This window comes from Thunnus thynnus, chromosome 16, assembly GCF_963924715.1.
Source record: "Thunnus thynnus chromosome 16, fThuThy2.1, whole genome shotgun sequence".
Taxonomy (NCBI): Eukaryota; Metazoa; Chordata; class Actinopteri; order Scombriformes; family Scombridae; genus Thunnus; species Thunnus thynnus.
In genome coordinates, this window is record NC_089532.1 from 2006924 (window position 1) to 2033060 (window position 26137).

A 26137-nucleotide genomic window follows, 5' to 3' on the forward strand; every position below is an offset into this window, starting at 1 on the left:
TTCTTAATCTTATCATCTTTTTTAATCATAATCAATCATTTTCAACCTTCACAGTGATTATTTGATAAAATCACTGAGTGTTTTGGGAAAATATCACAATCAGAATGAATTCTGCAGTTTCTAACAAATATAATATAAAGTAACTGCAGATCTTCTATTATTCTACAGAATCTCTAAAAACATAAAAGGATAGCTATTGTGGATAAGACTGACAGATGTATTTAATTTCATAACACAACAGTAGGTGGCGGTAGTGTTTTCTTTTCAATGTTTGCCCACTTCCGTGCAAATCAAATCTGAAGCAGAAGAAGAATCGTAGGGTCGTGCTAATGGTGCTAACGCGCTAGCAGCTCGTGTTGTTGTAATTGAACTTTGTCAAACAGTGAAAATGAACAAACTGAATAAACCACAAGAGTTTGACTCTTATGAAATCGAGGAGCCGAGCGACGAGGAGAGAGCCTGCAGCAGGTGAGAATTAAATAAAACACTTAGTTAAAAAAAACGCTGTAGCTTTAGCAGCATGAGGCTAACTAGCTGAATGCTAACATGTAAACAAACTAGAACAGACGAGAACGAGTCGATTTTATTTAAATGTTTTAAGCTGAACATCTGGTGGTGGATCTGTTAGCTGTTGGTGGCTATTTTTACTGCTGACGTTGTCTTAGTTAGTATCCAGTTTAAGTATTTTAGCAGCAGTGCTGGAAAGTAACTAAGTACATTTATTTGAGTACTGTAACGTTACTCGAGTACAATTTTGAGGTACTTGTACTTTACTGGAGTATTTCCATTTGTTGCTACTTTATACTTCCACTCCTACTCCAACTACATTTCAGAGGAAAATATTGCACTTTTTACTCCACTACATTTATTTGACAGCTTTAGTAACTTTTCAGATTAAAATGTGACATGAAATAAGAGAAGCTTCTTAATTATGCTGCAATATTTAGGATTAGGCTAACGCAAACCTCTAAACTTCCTTTCAAATAAATAAAATCCAAAGAGGTAAAATTCCAATATTTCACAACATAGTCACAGCCTGAAGTTCTTCCACCTGCTAATACTTATGTAGGATTTTAAATGCAGGACTTTTACTTGTAATGGAGTATTTTTACACTTTTGTAAAATGTAAAAATACTCCATAAAAAAATAAAAATACTTTATAGTAGAAAAGTAGAAAGTAAAAATACTTTCTACTTTTGCTTAAGTCAAGGATCTGAATACTTCTTCCAGCACTGTTTAGCCCGACTTAAACAGCCTGAGAGATGAAGACATGTGGACAAAAACCTTCAAACACAAATATTACACTTTAAAACACAAGAAGACACTTGAAAAGTTAGATATATGAAGGTAAACTTGGCATGCACAAGAGTTAAACTCATAAAAACTCATTGGTGTCTTTTCAAGAAATAATCACCGAAAAGATAATTATCTGTTGACTGACTAATATATCGATAAAATAATTGTTGCAGCTGTAATATATTTACATAGGCTACATCTTTACAGGATTTATACCAAACAGTAAAAAAAACTACGACATTAGTCATGTTCTGTACATGGTTTTCACAGAAAGTGCGGTTTGTATCAGTGAAGTTTTTATATTTTCTAAGATATTGTTCGGAGGTTCAGCTGCAATATTGATTCATGTTTTTTCAATTTATGAATTCACGGCTTTGTGTGTAAGGTGTCAGCGAGTATTGAATATCTCTGTGTTAGGAAGGGATTTAACTTCTCTCTCGGTGTTTCAGTTCGGAGGACGAGCTGGACGTGCTGCTGAACGGGACTCCGGAGCAGAAGAAGAAGCTGATCAGAGAGTATCTGACGGGGGAGAGCGAGTCGTCCAGCGGCGATGAGTTTGAGAAGGAGATGGAGGCGGAGCTCAGCTCCACCATCAGGACCATGGAGGGAACCTGGGGACCGTCAACGGCAGGTATCGTCACCGTACAGGACGTAGACACGCTGCCGACCTCGTCACCCTGACTGATGTAGAATCAGACTGACTTTCTGCCACATCAGTTGTTTATTTCAGAGTATATTTCATTATAAATTGTAGCACTTTTGACATGTTGCTAAAACTGTCTTGAATGAAACTGTGCGCTTTGTTATAAAACTGGAATTCTCTGCAGAACAGACAGATGATATTTTCATCGTTTTTGGATTGAATAAAGTCACGCTGCCTTTCTCTCTATTTGAATAAACTGATCAGGGACTGATTTTCATGCTTATGTTCAGTGTCAGTTGATCTGTGCAGCGTCAGAATAAAAGCTGCAGGTTTTGTTGGTGCAGAAAGGAAGATGAAAACATACAAGATGAATTCAAACTCAAACTATCTTCATTTAAACGCTTGTTGATTTTGTCCTTCATCACTTCCATTGAAAGTGCGTTAGAAGGGAACGTTTAATGACCAGTATGAACAAGAGGACGTCATCCCATTACTCAAGTCAGACTTGAAAATTTGTGAATCTGTCGTCTAATATAGCTAAACATCGCAGAACTTGATCATGATGTTTAAATCTGTGTTTGTGTGTCTCTGCAGCAGTGACGCAGGGCGGAGGAGGTGGCGGAGGAGGCGGTGGCGGCCGCCCTGAACCTTCAAACCCTTTGATGTACGATAAAGTCTACTTTGACTCTGACTCAGAGGAGGAGGAGGAGGACACACCAAGTAAGAGACCAGCTGTTAGTTTTCCTCCACCCTTATGAATGATGCATCATTACAGTCAATTAATGACTCAGTCACTCTGTTAAATCTGTCTGCAGGCAGCTCCACCGGCCGGAAGCGGAGACAGCGGATCGTACTGTCAAACGATGAACTGCTGTACGACCCCGACAAGGACGACAGGGACCAGGCCTGGGTGGACGCCAGGAGGAGACAGTAAGATTTTATTCGACCTTTGTTCATCCATCTCTCAGAGCGTCCTGCCCCGGTAATCACTCAGCGTCTTGTCGTGTGTCGCAGGTATAACAGCAGGAAACGACCAGCGGCTGCGTTTCGGTCGCAGCACCGTCAGCAGTCGGGTTTACCGAGCAGCGACGCCGTCCTCAACTGTCCCGCCTGCATGACGACACTCTGCCTGGACTGTCAGAGGTGAGACTTCACCGCAGGTTTGATTCCAGCTCAGAGCAAGTGGAGCTCAAACGAGAGACGTTCTGATAAATGATCGATACACGCTCTTCTTTCCTCTCAGTTAGGAAGGAAGTAAAGAAAAAAGTTCAAATTCTCTGATTCCAGCTTCTGAAACGTGAATATATTCTGGTTTCTTTAGTCTCTTTGACAGTAAACTTGATATATTTGGGTTGTGACTGTTGTTCAGGACTAAATGAGATGTTTGAGGACGTCATCTTGGGTTTTGGGAAACACTGATCGACATTTTATAGACCAAAACAAATCAATTGAGAAGATAACTGATGGATCTTTAGTTCCTTACTGTCGTGTCCTCAGATCTCTCGATGGTGCGGCTTTGAGGTGAATAACGCTGGTTGGTGTCAGACTGAAACGTTTCCTTTAATCCTGACCTGCAGTAGATGATACTGACTACATTAAGCATCTTGAATCCTGACAGTCCCACAAATGATGACATGAACAGTTACGGTCTTGTGTAGCTGCTGCAGGTTACAGGACAGCGGTGACTAGTTGGCTGACTCTAATAGCTAATCAGTGTAGGAGAATGAAGGTCAGGTAACTGTGACCTGGAATGAGTGCCAGGTCACGGTGACCTGTACCGATGCCAAACATGTCAGTCCACCGAACCAAAAACAGGAGACATCTGGAGATATCGAGAAAGAGGCGGAATACCACACACACACACACAGCGCAGAGACGCCCACTCAATCTGGTTAAAGTCCAAGGATAAGTGAAACTGAGAAATGTCCCATTCTTCTGTAGAAGTCTGGTAAACAGGATGAGACTCGTCACGCAACTTGAACACACACACACACACACACACACACACACACACACACACACACACAGCCTGTCTTCAGTATAAAAAGTCATGTCACGTTCTGTAACGTTGGAAGATAACTGACTACGTTGTGAATAAAGAGATTCCCCATCTGACACCTGTGTCTCGACCAGCTGATTCCTCTTTCTGCCACAACACTAGTTAAGACATCTGTGAGAGGAACAGACCGATAACCGTTGGTATGACGTGTGATCCAACCACATCAGAAATCAAACGTGTTTGTTGTTCCGAGCGGCCACGTTGAAGGTGGAGTGAAAAGCCGACCGTCACAGATAAATAGTTGGTGTCAAGAATGAAAAAAGAGATCATGACAGAGAAACTTTAGATCTCTTCTCCTCCACACAGCTGAACAATCACTGTGTAAAGTGGGCGCGAATGACGGATTGTAGGTGTCAAATCCAGGAGCGTTATACTACATAACACTGTCCCGCTTAGCTGCCTTCTGTCAGTTACAGATCAAAAATACAAACAGACTGGATGCTGTTCTTTATTTGTGGTATTTCTGAATTGAATAATTGAATCAAATCAAGATAAATTTAATCTACTTTGTCAATCAAAAATCATGAAATTATTGCCAACATCCGGTCGATATGCTAATGTGAGAAGCTAACGTGCCTGATCCTCGCTAACCTCTTCTCACCACAATCAATCAAAACAAACTGTTGGAGTCAAAGATGTGATGAAGTCTTCTTTGTGTTTGTGTTCACTCAGGCATGAAAAGTACCGGACGCAGTACCGCGCCATGTTCGTCATGAACTGCACGGTGAAGAAGGACGAGGTGTTACGCTACAAGACGGAGAAGGAGAGGAAACCGAGGAACAGGAAGAGGAGGAAGGGACAGAAGGAGACGCCGGCGGACGAGACTCCCGACCCGACGCCAGCGGGGATGGACGCTGACGAGGTTTACCACCCGGTGCAGTGCTCCGAGTGCTCCACGGAGGTGGCGGTGTACGACAAAGACGAGGTCTACCACTTCTTCAACATCCTGGCCAGCCACTGCTGAGACTGACGACATGGACATTCAAGTTCAATTTGTGTCTGTGGCTCGTAACCTCTGAGACTGTAGAAGAAGAACGGGGAGAAGGAGGAATCCCAGAATCCCTCAGTGGTCAGTCTGATGTCTGAGTGCGTCGATACAGCAGCTACATAAGGCTGAGCATCATTTCACCCGTCTGATCAGGACAGAAGTGGAATGTCAGCAGCACGTCGACTATCTTTACATTTTTATAAAAATATCTGCCGAAAACTGGAATTTGACACCAAATATGTGCGTATGTGGTCATCATTACTAAACTGGACCAACAGCCAATATTTTTAGGTCAATACCCATATTGATATTTGAGAGTTAGAGCTAATATTCTTTTTTTTTTTTTCACAAACACATCGCAAACTTTTTTTTAAGGATCCCTTAAAGTCGTTTTTTTTTTTTCTTTCAAGAATTGTGATGTAAGATTTGTACTGAACGGGACATTTTACAGATGAAAATAAACTTCAGTGCAATATAAAGTCAACACTGTTCACCTTTGATGTTCCTCTGCTGCAGTTTCTTTTTATTTATCTGCAGATATGTGCAAACGTATTATGCACTACGAGTAATTTGCATGTTTTTTCTTTTATTTTTACTTTTGTGGTTTTAAAAACCAGCATGTCTGTACTGGGAATTAGCTCAGTTGGTACAACATTAGTATCAGTGATGTTATTGGTTCTGAAGTCTTGCTGTAACCAGCGTCATGGTAAAAGGCCAGTTAGACACTTATAAGAAGCTCTGAGATTGTGCAGGAACATTTTCATTTAAGTATCTTAAAACTTTTCCCTGTGAGGTTTGTTTGTCATGTGAGATTCAACAAACTCTCTGAACTGCATAAATCTATTTAAATCACTTGTTTCAGCCTGATGAACGTCGCCTGTTCATGAGGAGCTGAATGTTCCTGAGATTTCATCATCAAAATCCCTAAAACGTCCATATAAAGGCGATCTGTTCCGTTTGTGGGAGAGTCTCATTCACAAAAATATTCCCAAAGAGTGAAAAGAGGAATCAGAAACCAGCAGACACGTTTATATCAGTGTCAGTCGTCATATTAGAGGAGCTGAAACTATTAGAAAACATGAATCCATCAGAGCAGCTGCTGCACCGTGACAGAAATAAAGACACTTTGACATGAAAAACATCTTTCTAAAGCAAAGCGCTCCGTGATTAATATGAGAGGCATCTTGTGACAGTCAGAGATATTAGAGGAGAGAATATTACAGCCTTCAGCAGATTTAGAATAAATGTTCCTGTGAACTGCCCACGTCTGTCTTGAGTTTCTGTAAATGATGATTAGTTGGATAAAACCTGTGAAGCATTTTAAAAGATATCTCCGAAAAAAACTCTTTCCCAACAAATATCTCCAACAGTTGTGGAGCAATATGACGAGACAGAAGGTGTGTTTATGATGTCTTGTTGAAAAAGTTGATGGAGTGACTTATTTTTATTCTTAGTTTGCCATGAAAAACAGTTGTTCTAATTACATCTAACAGTGTAGTGTGATTGCAATTTCCCTTAAAACCTAAGACCATAAAAACATACATAGAGTAAAAACATATGCCACAAGTTAAACATAATTATAGAGTTGAGCATGTTGGTTGAATAAATGATTATTATTAAGCAACTGTTGAAAAAATAGATTTTTTTTTTTTTTACGAAATATGTCTATTGTTTCAGATTTAAAAAAGGAAAAAACTGTCATTTGGAAATCGGGATGTTGGACGCATGGATGAATGGATGGATGGATCTCCCCGGTCTGCGTCATCGCGTCATAGCTGTACGCTGGAGCGTGGCGTTGTGATTGGCTAAACATGAAAACCTTCTGATTAAACGTCATACGCCGTCACCGCGGAATTACGTAGAAAGGAAGAAAAAAAAACAGGAAAAGAAAATAATAAGTAGTCGTTTGTGAAGTTGGGACCATGGCTCTGGGTGACTGTTGGAAGCAGTTATCCTGGTTTTACTATCAGTATCTTCTGGTGACGGCGCTGTACATGCTGGAGCCCTGGGAGCGGACGGTGTTCAGTATCCTTCTCCGTGTTTAATTACTCCAGAGCGGGCTGAACGAGCGAGCTAACATGCTAACGTTAGCTAGGACGTCAGCAGTTAGCCGAGCTCGTGCCCGGATAAGTTTATGTTTCCTCTGTGTTTTCTACGATTTCTGTTTGTAATATCAGTTAAGACATTTTTTTTTAAATATATAGGCGTTTATGATAAAGTTGGCATATAGAGAATGTACCGGTATTATCAGTTTCACTGAAATTTAAAGGAATCTAATGTGGTCGCTAACGAGTTTGAAAGGAAATCGTACTTTTAAGAAAAATAATGAACGTTTTTTACTGTTGAATGAACGCCGAGCTAAGGAGCCACGTCAATCGATTAGGATTAAACCCAATGTTTCCATATAAAATATGTGGATTTGTCTACAAATGATGAATCGTTAAATTCATGTAGTTTTGAACGGAGCTTTGGTCCGGTCGGCTCCCGTCCTCGCTGCTGCTTTTGGCGGAAGAGGAAAATCTTGAAAAACTGGCTGAACTTTAAATAAATTTTAACACATTTCCATTTTTGAATGAATTCCAAATTGAGGAACCAAACTTAACGTTTTACAAAACTCAACATTTTGTTCTGTAAGGTTCATACATTACAAACAGAGAAGAATCGTTTAACTCATCATTTTATAAAGACATCGTCATGTTTTATTTTTTGAATTAGTGCCGAGTTTAAGTATCATCCACTATAGTTTTAGGAAAGTCATCACTTTTTGTTCTACTACACGTCCTTCACGTCTGTTTTAAATGAAGAAACGTTAAACATGTAGAATTGTTAACGGAGTTCAGTATGTGGTTTATATCCAGCAAAGCAGCCAGTAGAGCCTCCCATCCCCAGTCAGCTGATTCACACATGTTTATACAAACCTGTTACATCATGTTCTTTTTATTCCTATTTAATTTAACTTTAACTGAGAACACAGTAAAACTTAAATCTTGATAGTCGGGTTAGTATTAGAGGAATGACTGGTGGTTAACAGTTGAAGTGTTTGGTGTTGTTGGTGTTATGGCTGTACTTTGATCTGTAGTTACTACAGTTAACCGACAGCATCTCAAGATGAACATGATGTATCTGTCATCTGTCAACAGGCGGAGCAACCCTCAGCTCATGTGTCTCCTTTCGCCTCAGGCTCAGGTGTGTCTGTGTGAATGAGTTAGAGGTTGTTAATGTGTCCCATCAGATGTTCAATGTTTATTCAGACACTCAAGGATCATACAGAAAACAAACCGGTAGTCTTTGTTTGTTTTTTTTGTTTGTATTTTATAAAAAATGCCAAATAGTTGCTTGTTATGGATTCATAAAAGCTGTGATGATCTTGTTTTTCATATGTTGGGTGAAATACTTCAGACTCTCTTTAGCTGTGATGGAAATTAGCAGCAGCTGAGAGACTGAAAAAGCTGAATTTGATAGCAGTGAAGTAGGAGATGGCATTTTCTTGGTGTAAAGTTTCTGTTCCTGGTCCTGGATGGTCATGAATAATAGATGGACAGTTTTTACAAGTAGTATAACGTTTAACAGCCCAATTTATCACAGTCAGTGATCATTTTCATTATCGCTTAATCTGCTGATTATTTTCTCGAGTAATCGATTTGTCTATAATAAGTTATTACTTCCTAGGATGATGTCTTAAAACCTCTTTCTTGTCTGATCAACAGTCCAAAACCCAAAGTTCAGTTTACCGTCACGAAAAGCTTCAAGTCATCACATTTGAGAAGCTGCAACCAGATATTTGTGCCGGTGACAGTCGTGGTCGGTGACGTTATGTTTTCGGTGTGTCTGTCTGTCTCATTCTCATGAACACCATATCTCAGGAACGCCTGGAGGGAATTTCTTCAAATTTGGCACAAACGTCCACTTGGACTCAAGGATGAGCTGATTATATAACATCTGCATCTTATAATTTGGTGGTCAAAGGTCACTGTGACCTCACAAAACACATTTTTTGGCCATAACTCATGAATTCATACTCTAATTATGACAAAGTTTCACATAAAGGTGTAATAGGATAAAATGATGAAGTGATGACTTTTTATATCCAAAAGGTCAAAGGTCAACTTCACTGTGACATCATAATTTTCTTCAAAAACACTTTTCTGGCCGTTATTCAACATCATAACTCAGGAACAGAAGGGAGATTATGACCATATTTCACGTTTGGTCGGATAATGAACCCACCTTGAAACTGTGCTGATTGTTTAGATCTTCTGTGCTGCTGGTTGAAGACGTGTGTGAAGCGTCCAGCAACATCTGCATCTGAAGCATCGTCTGTTGTCATGGCTACAACTTCGTCTGCTATCAGAATCAGTTTTATTGGCCAAACACATACAAGGATAATACACTTAATACAAATATCATGAGTCTGAACAGACGTGGATGTAAACTGCGTCCTGATTGTTTCTAGTTGCTTTAGAAAACAACTGAAAGTAGTTGCAGATTATTTCTGTCAGTCGATTAATCGATTAGTCAATTAATGCACTACATGTCTGACAGGTCGGAGGTCAGAGATCAACACTTCTAACCACAGTCAGCTGGTTTCATGACCAAACTCTTAACAGACCAGTTAAACCAGCAGATGATCTGACAGGTTGATGACACAGGAACAGGTCCGTCTTTACCTAATAAAGACAACTGGCAGGAGTTTTGATACTAATATTTATTTTTGAGTCATTTCAATAATATATCAGCCGATTATTATTTTTACACAGCTCATAACATGAATTAACATGTTTGAGATTCACTTAAAGTTGTTTTTTTTTTTTTAAACAACTTCAACCAAAAAATGTGCTGAACAGAAATAAACTCATCACTGCTCTGCTGGACAAACTGTAGAACGGTGACAGTTTAAAACATATCTTTGGCATGTCTGTCCTTTTTATGTATATCTATCTGTTTATCTATCTATCTATCTATCTATCTATCTATCTATAGATGGATAGGCTGGGCAATCTATCGGTGGAGCTCTAGTTGACAGTCAGGAACTGTTTAGATTAAAGATTATTCATTATCAATTAGTCTGCCGATTATATTCTGGGTTAATCGATTAATCATTTTGTCTATAAAACATCAGATTATAATTCCTTAGAGCTCAAGGTGACGTCTTCAAATGTCTTCTTTTGTTTGATCAAAGTCCAAAATCCACAAATATTCAGTTTACTATCACGTATGACACATTTGAGAAGCTGCAACCAGAGAATATTTGTCATTTTTCCTTTAAAAAAAGACAAACGGTTGTTTTGATTATCAAAATATTTTCTGGTTAATTGATGAATCAGCTGATCTGTGCAGCTCTAAACTCTAAACAGTGTTTGTTCCTCCTTAACGTCTGGTGTTCAGACTCGCTGCTGATCTCTGTGGCCGGCATGGCCATATACACCGGCTACGTCTTCATGCCGCAGCACATCATGGCCATCCTGCACTACTTCGAGGTCGTCCAATGACACGATGACTCCACCCACCGGCTTCCTGTCTCTGGCTTCCTGTCCGTCCGTCCACCCGCCCCGTCTGTCTGCGGTCTCCTGGGTTCGAGGTGGGGATTGTTTCCACACATGTCGAGGGAGAACTTCTCCTCCTCCTTTCCAAAGCTACTTCAATATCAAAGGTCAAAGCTCTGAACGCCATGTCGGACGATGACATCATTCCACGGGGACGGCTTCTCCTCCACTCGTCTGAATGATTTGGGATTGTGAGCAGCGTCAAGCTGTGAGACGGGGACGTTGGAAGGAGGTGCGCTTGGTTTCGTTTCTCATGTTTTTATCTTCTGAAATCAAGCGCACCTTACAGGGTTTTGAAGATGATGTGGTCGTGTGGAGTGACGGACTGTTTTTATTTCATTCAGACATCAAAGCGTTGTCGTCTTTTATTCAGGGGCGGGAAACAGCAGCTTTGTATGAGCCAAATATGAATTTTAGAGCAAAATCGGACTTCTGAATGATTGTTTTGTTGAAGCTGCTTTTTAAAGAAAGAACATCAGTCATTTTCAACCAGTTTCACCATTTTCAACACACGCTCACCTCGTTGTGTAGCAACGACACGTCAACAACGACACACAGTACACGACGACATGCATCACAACGCTAACGTTAACGTCAGCATCACAACGCTAGCGTTAACGTCAGCATCACAACGTTAACGTCAGCATCACGACGTTAACGTCAGCATCACAACGCTAACGTTAACGTCTGCTGCAACAGGTAGAAACACTACATGAACAAGTTTCCTGTGTAAACAAATTATTACATTCAGTATCAGTTAGATAAATAATCATGTGAATAAATACAAACAAAATATTTATTGGCCTGTTTCAATATTATAAGTTTGTTCATTATAAGTAAAATGTGCCTCATTTTTAAATGTCCTTGTTTTCTTTTTCATTTACAAAGTTTATTTCATGATTTCACAGTTGCAACTAACTATAATCTTCATTATTCATTAATCTGCAGATTTATTTTCTCCATTAATCGTCTATAAAACATCAGGAAATACTGAAAAGTTTCACCACTTCAGTTTACTGGAACGTAAGACAAAGAAAAGCAACAAATTCTCACATTTTAGCAGCATTTTTGCTTTAAAATTGACTGAAATGACCAATAAATGATCATAATAGTTGCTCATATTCTCTCCAGTACACCATTATATACACTCCATACTTAATGTCTTTATTTATTTATTGAATATTGAACATCGTGAGTGTTCATAGGATGATGATGAGTTTAATTTGTGGTGATCTCACATCCCGAAACATTTGTATATTTATTATTTCTTCCTTTCATAATGTAGCTAACTGGAAAACTGACTCCTCTAACTGGAAGTTTAGTCGTTTTATTTTACTTCCTGCACATAAACCTTCACCTAAATATTAATTTTTAAACTGTTGGAAACGCCGCCAGTAACTCTGAACGTCCAGCTGAAACACTGAATCCCTCACAAGGAGCATGATGGGATAGCTGCCGGCGAGAGACACACGCAAAGGGACAAAGGTCAAGTAATGGAGAATTGTGACATTGATTTATTGTAAGTAAACTTAATTTTCAGCACCAATTTTATATTAATATGAACCAAATTTAGCAGATCTTAGCAGCTGTTTCTACCCCAACAGAGACGTTTTCACCACAAAGTAAAAAGAAGCTAAAATAAGTCACGTTTGGATGATGTCTATGACTCATTAATGACGTCTTTTAATTCAGATTTCAACTGAATTAGAGCCTGAAAAATAAAACGGAAGCACATTTTTCTCCTCTCCAGCATCACACACGGTTCGAGAGTATTTAACGCCTCCTGTGTTGCTGCGTCATTGTGATGGAAAATGGATGAAAAACAGGTTGAAAATGACTTTTTTTTTGTGCTTTAAATTCCAACTTTTACTTTGAATCTCGAAGCAGTTTCAACAACAGTTTCCTCTTTGCACAGAAATATTTAAGAATTTCCATTTTTATGTCATCACAGGTTATGATATGTGCTCTGCTACTGATATCCCTTTTTTTTTTTTTCCTCTGCAAAATTGTGTATTTTTCTCAAACTGTATATAATCTTGTATACATATTTGTAAAGTTTTGTAGTTGGATGTGTTGGCGCGTAGAATAAAATATTTGTGGTTTTTTGTGAGCTACTGACGCTAAATAATGTTCTATAACTGAAATCATTAAAGGGATATTTCACTAAATGGAAGGCAGTCCTCCTGAAGTCATTTCTTCCATGATTTAAACCCAGAAGTCTGACTCCTGTTTCCTGTGTCATTTCCTTCAGTCTGACATTGTGTAAAAGTAAAATTTATGATGTTTCACAGTCGCTGTGATTAAGTTTTTGGCTGTAAGATTTGTTTCCTCTGGACTCGTTTCCACTTTCTTGGGGTTTAATGTGAGTTTTTGGGGTTTTTACTGTCAGATGTCCAGCAGTGATGATGGAAGTGGTGCCACTGCTACCACAACTGAAATAAATGATCCACAAAGATCAGTAACGTTTTATTTTACTGGTTTGGAATTTTGTGTTAAATTTACTTAAAGGACAGTTTCACAGTTTTTGTCTGCTTTGAAACAGTCAAGAACCCAAATGAACACTGTGATCATTCCTCCTGTTCATGCTGACCATTAGAAGATCCCTTCATAATAAACTTCAGCTTTAAAAATCTATGTTAAGTCTATGTTGATAAAACCAGCGGTGGACATTTACTAAAGTTCTGTACTTAAGTACAGTTTTGAGGTTCTTGTACTTTACTTGAGTATTTCCATGTGATGCTACTTTCTACATTTCAGAGGGAAATATTGTACTTTCTACTCCACTACATTTATTTGACAGCTTTAGTTACTTTTCAGATGAAGATTTGACACAATGGATAATATAACAAGCTTTTAAAATACAACACATTGTTAAAGATGAAACCAGTGGTTTCCAACCTTTTTGGCTTTTGACGTCTTACAAAAAGCAGTGTGTAGTCGGGGTCACATTTCACATGTCTATGAGTTGTTAACAGCTCCACCAAATAGTGATTTTTGCCTCTAAACTTCTCACATGCTTTCATTTCAATAAATGTTCAAATGATCCAATATTTCAGCAAAAATCAAAGATTAGAGAAAAAGTCCAAAAACTGAAAACAGATTTGTGTATCAGAACTTTGTTTTTTCTTCTTTCCTCTCCCATTAATCATCTCACCACCCCTCAGATTTATCTGCTGACCCTTTGGAGGGGCCCGACCCCTAGGTTGGGAACCACTGGACTAAACTAGCTAACTGTATATAAAGTAGTGTAAACTAGCTCCACCTCCAGCAGCTACAACAGTAACATGCTGCTCTAACACTGATGCTTCACTATTAATAATCTAATGATGTCATATATAATAATATATCAGTCAGAGGGACCAAACCACTACTTTTACTGCAATACTTTAACTACATCAAGCTCATAATACTTATGTACTTTTACTGCAATACTTTAACTACATCAAGCTCATAATACTTATGTACTTTTACTGCAATACTTTAACTACATCAAGCTCATAATACTTATGTACTTTTACTGCAATACTTTAACTACATCAAGCTCATAATACTTATGTAGTTTAACTTTTACATCACTGTATTGGTGTTTCTGACTGAAGTAAAGGATCTGAGTTCTCCCACCGCTGGATAAAACATTCAGGAATCTTGTTCTACAGCTTCTATCAAGCATGTTTTTTTATGTGTGTTGTTGCAGTTATCAGACACCAGGTGGGAGAGTTTTACTCTTTTGATCTGTAAACTCTTCAAGGTTAGAAGCAGCTGCTGGACTGTTTCTTTAAACACAATTAAATTACCAATAAAATTATTACTTTTACTGTTTTTTTTCTTCTACCAGACACTCATGAAAGTATTTGAGAAAAAAAGTAACATTATTGATCCGAGGAGTCCTTACAGCAGTAAACAGTGGATACAGATGTGTAAATACTGGATATAAACAGTGGAAATGAGGATCTGTGATTATAAATAGAAGTAGAATGAAATGTTTAATGAGTGATATGAGAAAACCACCGGTTATAACCTGGGAATTGTAGAAAACTGTTCTTCTTAATGACCATTAAACAATAGATACCGGAGCCGAAGTATCAAATTTCACAGAATTTATTTTCTTGTACACGAAGGAGTGTTTCACAGGAGCGCTTATAACAGGGTTTTATTACAGTTCTTATCTAATCTATCAAATACAGAGTTATAGATAATGTCATGTTTGTTTTTAGTTCTCCTGCCCAGGAGCCATCTTGCCCAACTGACCCCCAGATGACACGTCTCACCCTTTCTCCAACAAATTTTAATTTCTACATCTTCCGCTCAACAAATATAATACTGAGCTTCCTTTAACCTCAGCTGATAAATCTGCTGACGTTGCAGTACAAGACAATTCACATGATCTAGATAAAATAGTAACACTCATACACAGTGCAATCATAATTTTTATAACAAAAACAAACACAATAAATTAAAAAAAATCAACATATGTATCCTATATGTAGCCATGATATAAACAGATAAGACTGACTTCATGTTTTCTACTTTTAAATAAAAGTATACTGGGTTAAAGGTGATTTTTAGTAGGTTGTTGGTGTTTCACCATAAATAAAGAATAGACACTATAAATAATAGTGATTCTGATCATTACTCAGACAGGGATGATGATGACAAGAACAAAATGTTTATTTTAATTTGTCACCATTTAACTCATGTGATAAAAGATAATATTTAAACATGATTCACTTCTCAAGAAATTCCCAAGAAATCAGTTTAGGACCAGTGATTCACACCTGTGGACCTTCTGCTCTGAAACCACAAAAACAACCTCACAGCAGGCCCGACGCCCTTCAACAAAATGTAACGACTGAAAATATCCCATGATTTGTGTTACTGACTAATCAATAAACAGAAACATTAGACCGAAGTTAGTGATCTAATGCACAAAACACTGGTAACACTGGGAGCCAGAGCCCAGTGAAAAGGGAGGAGATCGACCTTTGCACGTTATTATAAAGGTCGTTTATATCCTTTATCATTATAAATCAATTAGTATAACCAATATACACAATGACAGTGACTCATATGAAGCTCCCTTAAAGCTATAATATATAATTATTCCACATTAAAATGTCTAAAAACAACTAGACCTATGTTATATATGTTGTTGAGTTGTGTACTTACATTATTCCAAATGTTTCCAACAATTTTCAAACCCAGAGAAATCTGTAATTCAATCAAAGTAACGGACCGTTTCATTTGGTCGCCTGTCAATGGCGTCATACCTCCTCTACCAAAGAGTAAACACGCACAAGATGCATACGGCGGCGCTGTGTTTGTCCGCTACAATGGCGTCTACCAAAGAGTAACTTACACACATACAAGATAATACATCGGCGTTGTGGTTGTTCCACACAAACTGTTATAAATTGACTTTTATTCAGTTTTAAGCCACATTTTCATGATATTTTTAGGTGGTTTTTAACTATATCTTTTAGCCGGAAGAAGGATTTTAGTCTTTGGACGTCTGGATCTTAAGTTATCACAGAAATAAACTGGGCAAACGTTAGCAGCAGCTCAGCTAACAGCCCCTCCAGGAAGTCCGGTGGTCGCCAACATTGTCAGAGAAATATTGATTTTTTAGGTGAAACAGATTTAATTAGTATTTTAACAATTTTAATCTGCATGTACGTTTGTTCTGGAGAGGAGGAGACCTCTGCGGGTAAAAACATCCCGAATGATGAACACTGGAGTAATCCTGTCCCTGTGAAGCTGGTTATTTAACAACGAAGACAACAACTCCCATGATCCCTTGCTACTTCACACCATCATCACACTCCGTCTTTTGTTATTGTTTTGACTGAGACCCCTAGCGGCTGAAATTACATATTGTGCGTTTAATACGAGGGACAAAAAACAAAACCAATTAAAAAACAAAAAAGCTCCAGGGTAGACACCATCCACAGGTACAATATATAAATTAAATATAATATCAGGTCAAACATTTTTTATCAATGTTTCTCTAATTGGGAAATTACCCTGCAAAATTACAGTAAACTACAGGCAGCTGTCAGCATTTTTTTACAGTGTCACTACTGTAATTTAACAGTTAAGTGCTGTAAAATTGACATGTTTACAAGGTTGTAGCCTGCAGTAAAATACTGTATTTTTACAGTGTTGCTGTTGTAACCTACACGAACAGTTTCTTACTGTAAATGTTACAGACATATACTGTGAATAACAATGTGTCTTCAATCTTAATGGTCCAGGTGTTTGTTAACAAATGCCTGCGCTACATCCTACAAGCTGTGGTGGCTCATCAAAAACCACAAATGAGGAGCTGTGGATTATAACAAAACCAGGAAAGCAGCATAGCTACCACCATCAAAAGGAGAAAGTGGAACTGGATAGGGCATCAAACAACATCAATAGACAGGCCTTGGATTACAACCCGCAGGGGAAGAGGAAACACCTGGAGACGTTCCACAACTCCAAGACCTGAAGAACATCAGAGTGAGCTGGCCCGGGCCCAGAGGGGAGTGAGATGGAGAGCTCTGGTGGACGCCCTATGCCCCTCAACGGGGTAAAGAGGATTAAGTCAAGTAAGTCAACCCTTAAAATCTATTAGAAAAGAGGATGAGACAAGTGACAGCTTTATAGAACTGAACTTATTCAAAAGCTTTAAAATATGCCAAGTATATTCAAGCCCTTTCAAAGGGGGTCAATGTAAATCTGTTAATTATAAAATCCTGAACTGCCAGAAAAACTTAGTCATGAGTCTAAACTGCAAGTTTTTTACAAACTACTGTTTAAAAAAAACATAAAAGCACAAATAAACTGATTGCATGATTAACAATTTGTAATGTCTCCAGATGTTCTCTGGTATAAGTGGCTGAAGGTTGACATCCAGGCTTCCAGCTCACTGAGTGAGAAAGAAACAAGAATGAAAATCAAGCGCAGACTGAGAGAATGGGAAACATTTCAAACAAGGACACCTGATTTCCCCTCATGAAATTACGTCAAGTTCTTCAGAAGAGTGGTGACGAGGATTTACTGTGACCTTTTCCTGTATTCTTAGGAATTACTTTCCCCAACTAACCTCAGTTTTCCTCTCAGGGTGAATCACAAATATCTGAAAACAACATGTAACAAATCGTCTTTTATGTCCCAGGTTTTAGTACAACGTGGCAACAAACTACAGCGTCTTTACAGCAACTTACAGCTCAGAAACACACTTGGGTTGAGCTAAAATAACCAATATAACTATTCAGCAGCAAACATATGTTAATCAACTTAGCTACATATTTGAATAAACTTCAATTGACACTTTAGATAGAAGGCTATTATTAATTATGAAATGCAAGTGGGACAAACAAGGTGAAGGTGTAGACCAGGCCAGACTGACGTTAGTCTTCACTGATGTGGAGTTCAAGAGTAAACAGTCATCCAAAAACTCTCTCTTTAAACTAGACTTGCAAACATCAGTGAAAATAATGTTTAAATACCAGTAATTCAAACTTCCAACTGAAGAACACGGCCTGAAAATGTTCTCTTGTGCCTGTCAGCTGCTTGCTGGGATTATGCCAGTTTAATGTTGGCAAAAATCAAACATGGTCGCTAACTGGGTAACCAGATGCACAAATGTAATTCTATTCTCTCAATAAGATGTTGCTGACCTTTCGGTTTGATTCCATAAAGGAGGATGAACGGTGATTATATGATGGTTGCATGTTGCTTCTGTCCCTCCATTACTTCAGCGGCGAAAATATACTGTATTTATTTTATATTATAATACTGTATTTTACCATCAAATCTTATATTAGCCAGCTGTTAATGTCTGTTCTTGGTTTTGGCTCCAAAGAGCATCAGAATTTGCAGTATTTTACCAAATATAGAAAGAAAAGTACCTTCCTGTTGGAATTTTGCTGTATTTTTACAGCTATTTGTTACAGTGAAGTATTAAATAGACATCTTTGTTTAGTTATGTGTATATTAGTGTCTTCTTATACATCTTTGATGTGTATATTAAGAGCTACTCGCAACTGGAGCCAAACTTCTTCTGTTTCTGATTCACAAGTCAAAAAGATTTGGAATTAATGTTTAATCTAATTGAGAGCCTTAAAAGTTCACTTCCTGTATGAAAAGAATATTTGGTAAATCTGACTGACATGTATTAATGTTTTATTTGTTTTCATGTGCAATGACAGTTCAAACTGGAGTCAGCAGTTCACTGTGCGTACGTGAGAAGACCTTCATCGTCTAAGTTAACCAGTAACCAGACCTTTGTTTCCTTTTCTGATCCGCTGCCAGAGACAGACGGGAAAAGAGATTCCTTGGCAGTGTGTGTACCTACGTGTTGTAATTTGAGAAATGATGCCTGAAGTTTACTTAAGATTTCAACTGATCTGCTTTCTGGAGCAGAATTATTTGATTGAAGCTACCGATAGTCGACAATCAGTAGATATCAAATTGTGATCGTTTTCATGCCCGTAAAATGAGCAGTAATTCAGTGTTTCCGTATAGAATTTCAAAAGCTTCTAAAGGAAGTTTTGTTCAGTGTTTATACAAGAAAGGAGCAGATAAAAAACACCAGGAACACTCTCAGTCTCACAACAAATACAACATGTGTGAACTTTATAAAGTCCAGTTTTTATTGGAGCGTTTTGGTAATAATACACATTAAAATTACTGGGTTAAAATTTGACCCAGTTTAGGTCAATACAGCACCAACACAACATCGAATTCACAGCAGCAGTCTGTTATTCTGAGCCAGTGTTACACCCAACAAGCTGCAGCCAAGAACTGTCACAAATGTTTTGTGCAGAACGATGTGCAGATAACGTTCAAAAGATACACAAGTTATTAATAATTAATAAAAAACTGTGACATGTAAGTTCAAACAGAGCAGAGTAGATTATAACAAGCTTTAGTTTGAGTAAATAACCCAATATATATATATATATATATTTATATAACACTTTTCAAAGACAAGTTACAAAGTGCTTTACAAAGACATCAAAGCAAAAAGAGAAATTACACAGATATTACAAAAATGAATAGAAGTGATCCAGTAATAATAAGAAGTGAGTTTCTGGCATGAAAGCACAGAGTAAAAAAGAACTGATTCAAAAGAAAGCAATTCTTTAAAAACTACATTTTTTAAGACAGATTTACGGTTAGAAACAGAGCGAGTTGGTCTGATCTCCTCTGGTTTTTAGTCTTTACTGAAGAATCACTAACAGACCTCTGCTGGAGGATCTCAGGCAGCATTCAGGCTCATAAGAGGTTAGTATGTCAGAGATATAATCGTGGGCCAACCCTAGACATGCCTTAAAGTAATGATGTAGAGATGCCAAAATAGGCATTATGTGGACTCTTTCATTGGATTCTTGTGAGTCATCTTGCTGCAGCATTCTGGACTATTTGAAGTTTTTGGAGAGGTTGTGTCGACTGAGACAGGAATACAGCAAGTTACAGTAGTCTAAACGGGATGTAAGAGAAGCATGAATGACGTTTTCCAAATTCTTAGCAGATAATAAAGATCTAATTTTTGAGATATTTCTAAGGTGCAGAAAGCAAGTTTGTTTTCGAAGACGGAGGACAGAGACGTGCTCGCTGGGAGAGTCTGGACCTGTGATAACAGATTCTGTTTCATCTGAATTTAACTGAGGAAGGTTTCAAGTGAGTCAGCTTGTGACATCTTCAAGACGGGATTATATTCTGATAAGTTCTGTAATTGGAGCCAACAGATAAATAGATCAAGGCGTCATCTGCATAAAAACGGAAACTGATGTGGTATTTCTAAAAGAATCGTTCTAGAGGTAACATATAAATGGAGAATAATAAAGGGCCAGTGACTGAGCCTTGAGGTACTCACTATTTGTTAGTTTTGCAGTTTCCCATGATAATAAACCCAAAATCTTTGTGTTTTTGACAAAACAAGTAATTTGTTTGCTTGGGCTTCAGGGAACAACTGATCAATCACTGTATTATTACAGAGAACACTAGTTGGTTGCAGCCTTACAGCACTCCTATGATGGAATAATACGACCAGTCCCTCAGTTTTCTGTGTGCAGTTTGATAAAATATAACTTTACAAACTATTAAAGTCTTCAAACAGAGTCACTGTTCTAGACCAGGACCACGAGATGGAGGATGAAGGAGCTGTCGGAGTTCAGACTGGACTTCTCTGCTGCACATTTAAAACTTATTTATGATTAATCAGATTATGTAGACCCAATAGTAAACCTACAATAAACCTTTGCTTTTGTTGCCTGATTCGCTTTGAGGATGGGTAAATTTTATGAGCCTGATTTGTAAAACCGCAAATTAAGTTGAGTAATTGATAAGAATCTTGGTTTATTCAGTTAACTTGCGTGTCAAAGAGGTAGCTGAATTTACCAAAACATCTGCTGCTCTTTGACCTTCTGCTCTCTGTCGCTGCTATTTCTGAGCTCTGTGTCTGAGCAGAGAAAAAAGACGTTTACACCCAAATTAGTTTACAGCAGATCCTGATTGATTGGGGGGAGAGGGCGGTGGGGGGGATCATTAACACCGGACCCTGTGGCAGATCTGGCACAGCTTCATTCACACCGTCGCTGCTTCATCTGGCAGCAGGAAGCTGGCTGCTGTGTGAAGCCTCACGTATACACACATTCCTCAGAAATGAAGCTCCGGGGATCGAGCTGAGAGGTGGCGGGGCACGATGTGACACGTCTGCACCAGCTGCATCAAGACAATAGCTGCTACACATGATCCTTATTAACTATTTTGAAATCTAACACACGGTTGTTTTTTCCGGACGTCCTTTAACACAACAGGCAGGGACGGTGAGAGTCTGCTGCAGAGACCTGCTCAAAGTGACTAATAGTGAAACTGATATCCACACACTGATAATAATAATGCAACACGCACACACATATTTTCAAATGGTCAGTTTATCTTTATTTATTTTTCCGATTTCTTGATTAATATATATAAAATATTCTAAAACATAAAATTGTTGATTGATTTTCTGTTTTTCTCTTCGACTGACGAATTGATTAATTGACTAATAATTTCAGTGCATATTCATTCAAAAACTTTCCATTTCCTCCTATAATGCTAAACCCTTTTGACCCATCATTGACCTGATCGCCGCGAGTGATGAGTCGGCCTACAAAGAGGTGGTAAGAGCCCTGACATCACGGTGTCAGAACAACAACCTCCATCTCAGTGTCTGCAAGACAAAGGAGACGGTGTTTGATTTCAGGAGGTCAGGAAGCATACACCCTCATCTACATCCAGCGTAGTGTCTGTGGAGACAGTCAGCAGCTTCAGGCTCTTCAGGTTCCTCATCAGCTGTTGGATTCAATTTGCATCATAATAACTGAACAAAATCTCAGTCAAACCTAAAAAAAGAAAAATTGAAAGTGAAAAATAAACTGAAAGCAGAAAAAAGACCTCAAATGCAAAATTTAGGATAAAACTATACAAGAGTGACACGTTTGAAAACCCGATTCTTCAACTAATCAGGTTTTCTCTTTTGTGGTCACATTTTTTTCTGCTTTATTTTTCAGTTTCGCTGTTGAACTTTTCAGTTTCAGTTCAGAAGTTTTCAATTTCAGTGGTCTGGAAGTGCAACGTAGTAGTACGACTTACCGTTGAGGGGCTGTCCCTCCAAAAGTAATGGGGCGGATGGGGAAGTAGCGCTTTAACATCCGCCCACATGAGAGCTTCATGTCAGAACTGAAAAATTCTGAACTGAAACTGAGAAATTCAGCATTGAAACTGAAAAAAAAAGTGACTACAAAGCTTTTATTGTAAGTTTTTGCGTTGAGGTCATTTTTTTGAGGTCATCTGAAGTGGTTAACTCATACCAGGTTGGTGATGAGGACCATGAACCAGCACCTCTTCTTCCTCAGGAGACTGAGGAGGTTTGGCATGGACAGGAAGATAACCTGCGACCTTTACGGATGCACCACAGAGAGAGTCCTCTCTGGCTGAATCCCGGCCTGGTTTGGGAGCAGCTCCGGGCAGAACCTTAAAGCCCTGCAGAGAGTCATCAAAGCTGCTCAGCCCTACTAGTAACAATACAGAATATTCTTTGAGCTAATAAAAGGAAGGGAAGGGATGAAAGGACAGCATTATAGGTGGGAGAGAAGTGGTGTCATAGACCTCCTCTGTTAAAGGATGGTGTCTGTACTTTGATGTAGATGGCCTCCTTCACTCCTCTTTCAAACCATCTCTCCTCTGTATCCAAAATATGTCCGTTGTTGTCATCTTTCAGGTGTGGGTAAACTGCTGAGCCTTGACCTGAGGAGTTGGTCCTCCTGTGTTTAGCCATGCGTTTGTTTAATGGTTGTTTAGTCCCCCTGATATACAAGTCTGTGTATTCCTCACTGGGTGTGTGGTTTTTCAGATGGACCAGTTTCTGTCTTAGTGTGTTGCTGGATTTGAAAAACACACAGATGTGGTGTTTGTTGAAAAGACATGTATGGAATGATGATGTTGTCACTCCAGTTGGGGTATCTACAGGCTTTAAGTGGACATCCTTCAGGTGTTTGTGCTCCTTCTCTTGGGCCACCTGTTGGTACATTATCAGCTCAGTGGTGCTGATAACTCCTAGAGTAAGTATTGGTCTATGTGTTTCCTGTATACTCCAATGTGTACGGCACAGTCCAAATAGGCCAAGCTGTTGTTCCTGTTGTTCTCTCATGTGAACTTCATGTTATTGTCCACTGAGTTAATGTGTTCTGTGCACTTCCTGGGTTGTAATTGTGACCCATGTGTCGTCCACATATCTAAACCAGTGACTCAGTGTTGTTCCTCTGAAGGTAAAGGTTATCCACAATGGGAGATACTGGTGAAACCACAGCACAGCAATGCCTTTGTCTGTAAAACACCTGTTGTACTGGAAGAAGTGTTCAGGTCCAGCAGTTCACAAATCTGGACTGGGCCAAGGTTGCTTCTATTGTTCAGGGTGTTTTTTCATGTAGCAGTGGTTTCCTTATGGTTTCCACCGCTTCCATAGTTGAGATGTGTGTTAACAATGAGGTCACATCATCAGGACACCATAGTTTCATCTGGGTCCAGTTTCAGTCCTAAAACCTTGTTCACAAAGGAGTTTTGAATATGGTGAGAAGTGTTACCAACCAAAGGGGCTAAGATGGTAGATATATGTCTAGCAATGTTGTAAGTAACTGAGTTGATGAGGGGCGTTTTTCTTCTTTGTGAATCTTGGGGAGCCCATACATACATGGGACGTCTCCTCCAGGGTATAAGATGATATTGTTCACGATTGATGGTTTTCTCCTTCTGTAGCTGTTGGAAACACTCTGTGGCCTTTTTCTTGTATCCACTGGTGGGATCACAGAGTAGTGTAGTGACCCTGGCATGGTAGTCCACTGTGCATCTTCCTTTATCAGCTGGTATGATGGTCATATTTTGGTCCTTCAGAGACGTCACAGCCTTCCTTTCCTGGGTGATGAGGTTGGAAGGTGGTGCCTTTGCGTTGGAAAAGGCCGTCGATATCTTCAACCTGAGCTGTTCTGCCTCCGTTTCCGTTAAGTTGTTTTTCCTTATGGCTGATTCTGTTGCTGTGGTGAAGTTTAATTCTGTGACTAGAACATCTTGCTCTGATTGGGTGAGTTCTCTGTCTGACAGGTTCTTCATCCGGTGGTAAGGTCTTCTGCTTTCCTGCTGTTACTGGCTCATGATTGTAGGTTTTGGAATTTCCTTGTGTGTCTCTCATTGCTTTTGGCGTGTTGAGATAGTTGTGCCTTCTCAAAAAAATCAGTTTTCCAAGACTGCATTTGGCAGATGTGTTTTCAGTTTCTGGAGTAAGCCGTCCTCCTCTTTTATTCAAAGCTTTAGCAGTGAACTGGACTCACTCTGTCATTCAGTAGCTGGTTCTGTGCCGTCTTTGGTATTAGTCTGTGTTGTCGGCATCTCATGTTAAACCGCAGCTGGCTTCTGTAGTCTGCAATTTTCCTGGCTGTCCTTTCATATTCCATACTGTATCATTCTGAGGTTGTTCATCTAAATATGTTTAATAAGATGTCTGTGAAGATTCTCAGGAATCCAGGTCACGGTTATCCGAGCAGGGTTGAATCGAGGGCAACTGGACTTGGTTGCAGATTTCACCTTATTATAAGATTCCATCTTTAAATAAGGTAAAATTCAGAATATCTGTCTTTAAATCGACTCATTTTAGGAATTAATATCTTAAAACAAAACAGACTAAGTTCTGAAAACCTTAAAATAACTCTTAAAATAAAGCACTAACAATGTTCTCACTTCTCAATTACATTTGTTTCCAACTGTCAAAATCAGTACCAACATTCCTGGGAACAGTTTTTCCACGAATGACTGAAGAACGTAAACATGTTATTAGCTTCAGGGCTTTTTCACTGCTGGAAAACAAAACTGCTGCACAAAGTGGTGAAAACGTGACCCAGTAGGCTCAGAGACAAACTGCTGTTGAACTCTGGGACTCTGCAAACATGCATAACACACACACACACACACACACACACACACACACACACACACACACACACACACACACACACACACCCTTCCCTTTTAGGCAATATTTATATTTTTAACAGATGTATTTGTCACATATTTATAGACTTATTTATCACTTATGTGCAATACTGCACTTGCACACCCGATGAGCAATATAATGTTAATCTGCTTTTCTCAGTGTTGAAGTGTTTGAAACCATATTTAGATCATTTAATGAAGGTCAAATTTATGGAATAACAATTGAAATAAATAAATTAAATGTGAATATTCGGAATGTTTTCTACCATTTTTTTGAGGATTGTATGGGGAAATACGGGCTGCAGACATTATTATTATTATTATTATTATTATAATTATCATGATCATTATTACTGTTATTATCCTGTATGGTCTATCAGCTCTTATCAGCTGCTTTCAGTCTTTTCCCGGCGCGTGGTCAAATTCACGTTTACTGTTTACTTCCTCGCGGATGGAGGGGAGGGGAGGGGGGAGGGATGAGGGGGGCGCGAGGACTACATGCGGCTCGTGGAGTCCTCAATGGCGGCGGGCACGCCCAGCGCGCGGGCACGTAGCAGAGTGCAGCCACTTCTGCTTATTTGATTTTATCTACAGATTATTAATAAAGAAGTGGACATCAGACATGTGACCAATGTTCATGTTCTGCTGATTAAAGTTATATTAAAGGTTATTTTAGCCTCTCGTGGTAATTTTCTGAAATATTTCCCAACAAATGAAGATAAAATGTTGATATCAGCATAATACTGAGTGTATATGTTGCTTAAAACAAAACAGAAACTGGGTTAGTGTGAGTCCTCCCTCCTCCCATGGTGAACATCACATTCAGCACGTCTCACACTTTCCCTCCAGTAGGTCACTTTCAGTCAGCATGATAACAGCAATATGACAGGAAGAGGGGGAATGGGCTTTCAAAATAAACTTTTTACCCTCCAACTAAGTACAATTTTGAGGTACTTATACTTTACTTGAGTATTTCCATTTTCTGCTATTTTATACTTCCACTCCACTACACTTATATGACAGTTTTAGTTACATTTCAGATGAAGATTTGACATAAAATAATATATTTTAATTAACTTTTCGTTTTTCTAACTTAA

At 38.8% G+C, this 26137-nt stretch overlaps 2 protein-coding genes and 1 pseudogene across 2 annotated transcripts; 2 read left to right on the forward strand and 1 right to left on the reverse strand.

The window, feature by feature from the left end:
• Positions 1-288: 288 nt before the first annotated feature.
• On the forward strand, positions 289-6106 carry eapp (e2f-associated phosphoprotein). Its single transcript, XM_067614535.1, has 6 exons — positions 289-468; positions 1746-1927; positions 2534-2659; positions 2755-2869; positions 2954-3082; positions 4671-6106. Exons 1-6 carry the CDS (start codon positions 389-391, stop codon positions 4960-4962), a joined length of 924 nt encoding a protein of 307 aa, XP_067470636.1. The 5' UTR covers positions 289-388; the 3' UTR covers positions 4963-6106.
• Positions 6107-6836: 730 nt separating this feature from the next.
• sptssa (serine palmitoyltransferase, small subunit A) lies at positions 6837-12702 on the forward strand. Its single transcript, XM_067614031.1, has 2 exons — positions 6837-7011; positions 10372-12702. The coding sequence occupies exons 1-2, from the start codon at positions 6909-6911 to the stop codon at positions 10473-10475; spliced, it is 207 nt and encodes a 68-aa protein (XP_067470132.1). The 5' UTR covers positions 6837-6908; the 3' UTR covers positions 10476-12702.
• Positions 12703-23114: 10412 nt separating this feature from the next.
• On the reverse strand, positions 23115-24164 carry LOC137200104 (uncharacterized; annotated as a pseudogene).
• Positions 24165-26137: the final 1973 nt, after the last annotated feature.

Excerpts from the sequence above, each read along its gene's own strand:
- sptssa (XM_067614031.1), top strand. The coding sequence starts at position 6,909 with ATGGCTCTGGGTGACTGTTGGAAGCAGTTATCCTGGTTTTACTATCAG. Across the intron at positions 7,012-10,371 it reads CTGGGAGCGGACGGTGTTCA|ACTCGCTGCTGATCTCTGTG; the intron begins GTATCCTTCTCC and ends TCTGGTGTTCAG.
- eapp (XM_067614535.1), top strand. The coding sequence starts at position 389 with ATGAACAAACTGAATAAACCACAAGAGTTTGACTCTTATGAAATCGAG. Across the intron at positions 2,660-2,754 it reads GGAGGAGGAGGACACACCAA|GCAGCTCCACCGGCCGGAAG; the intron begins GTAAGAGACCAG and ends ATCTGTCTGCAG. Across the intron at positions 2,870-2,953 it reads GTGGACGCCAGGAGGAGACA|GTATAACAGCAGGAAACGAC; the intron begins GTAAGATTTTAT and ends CGTGTGTCGCAG.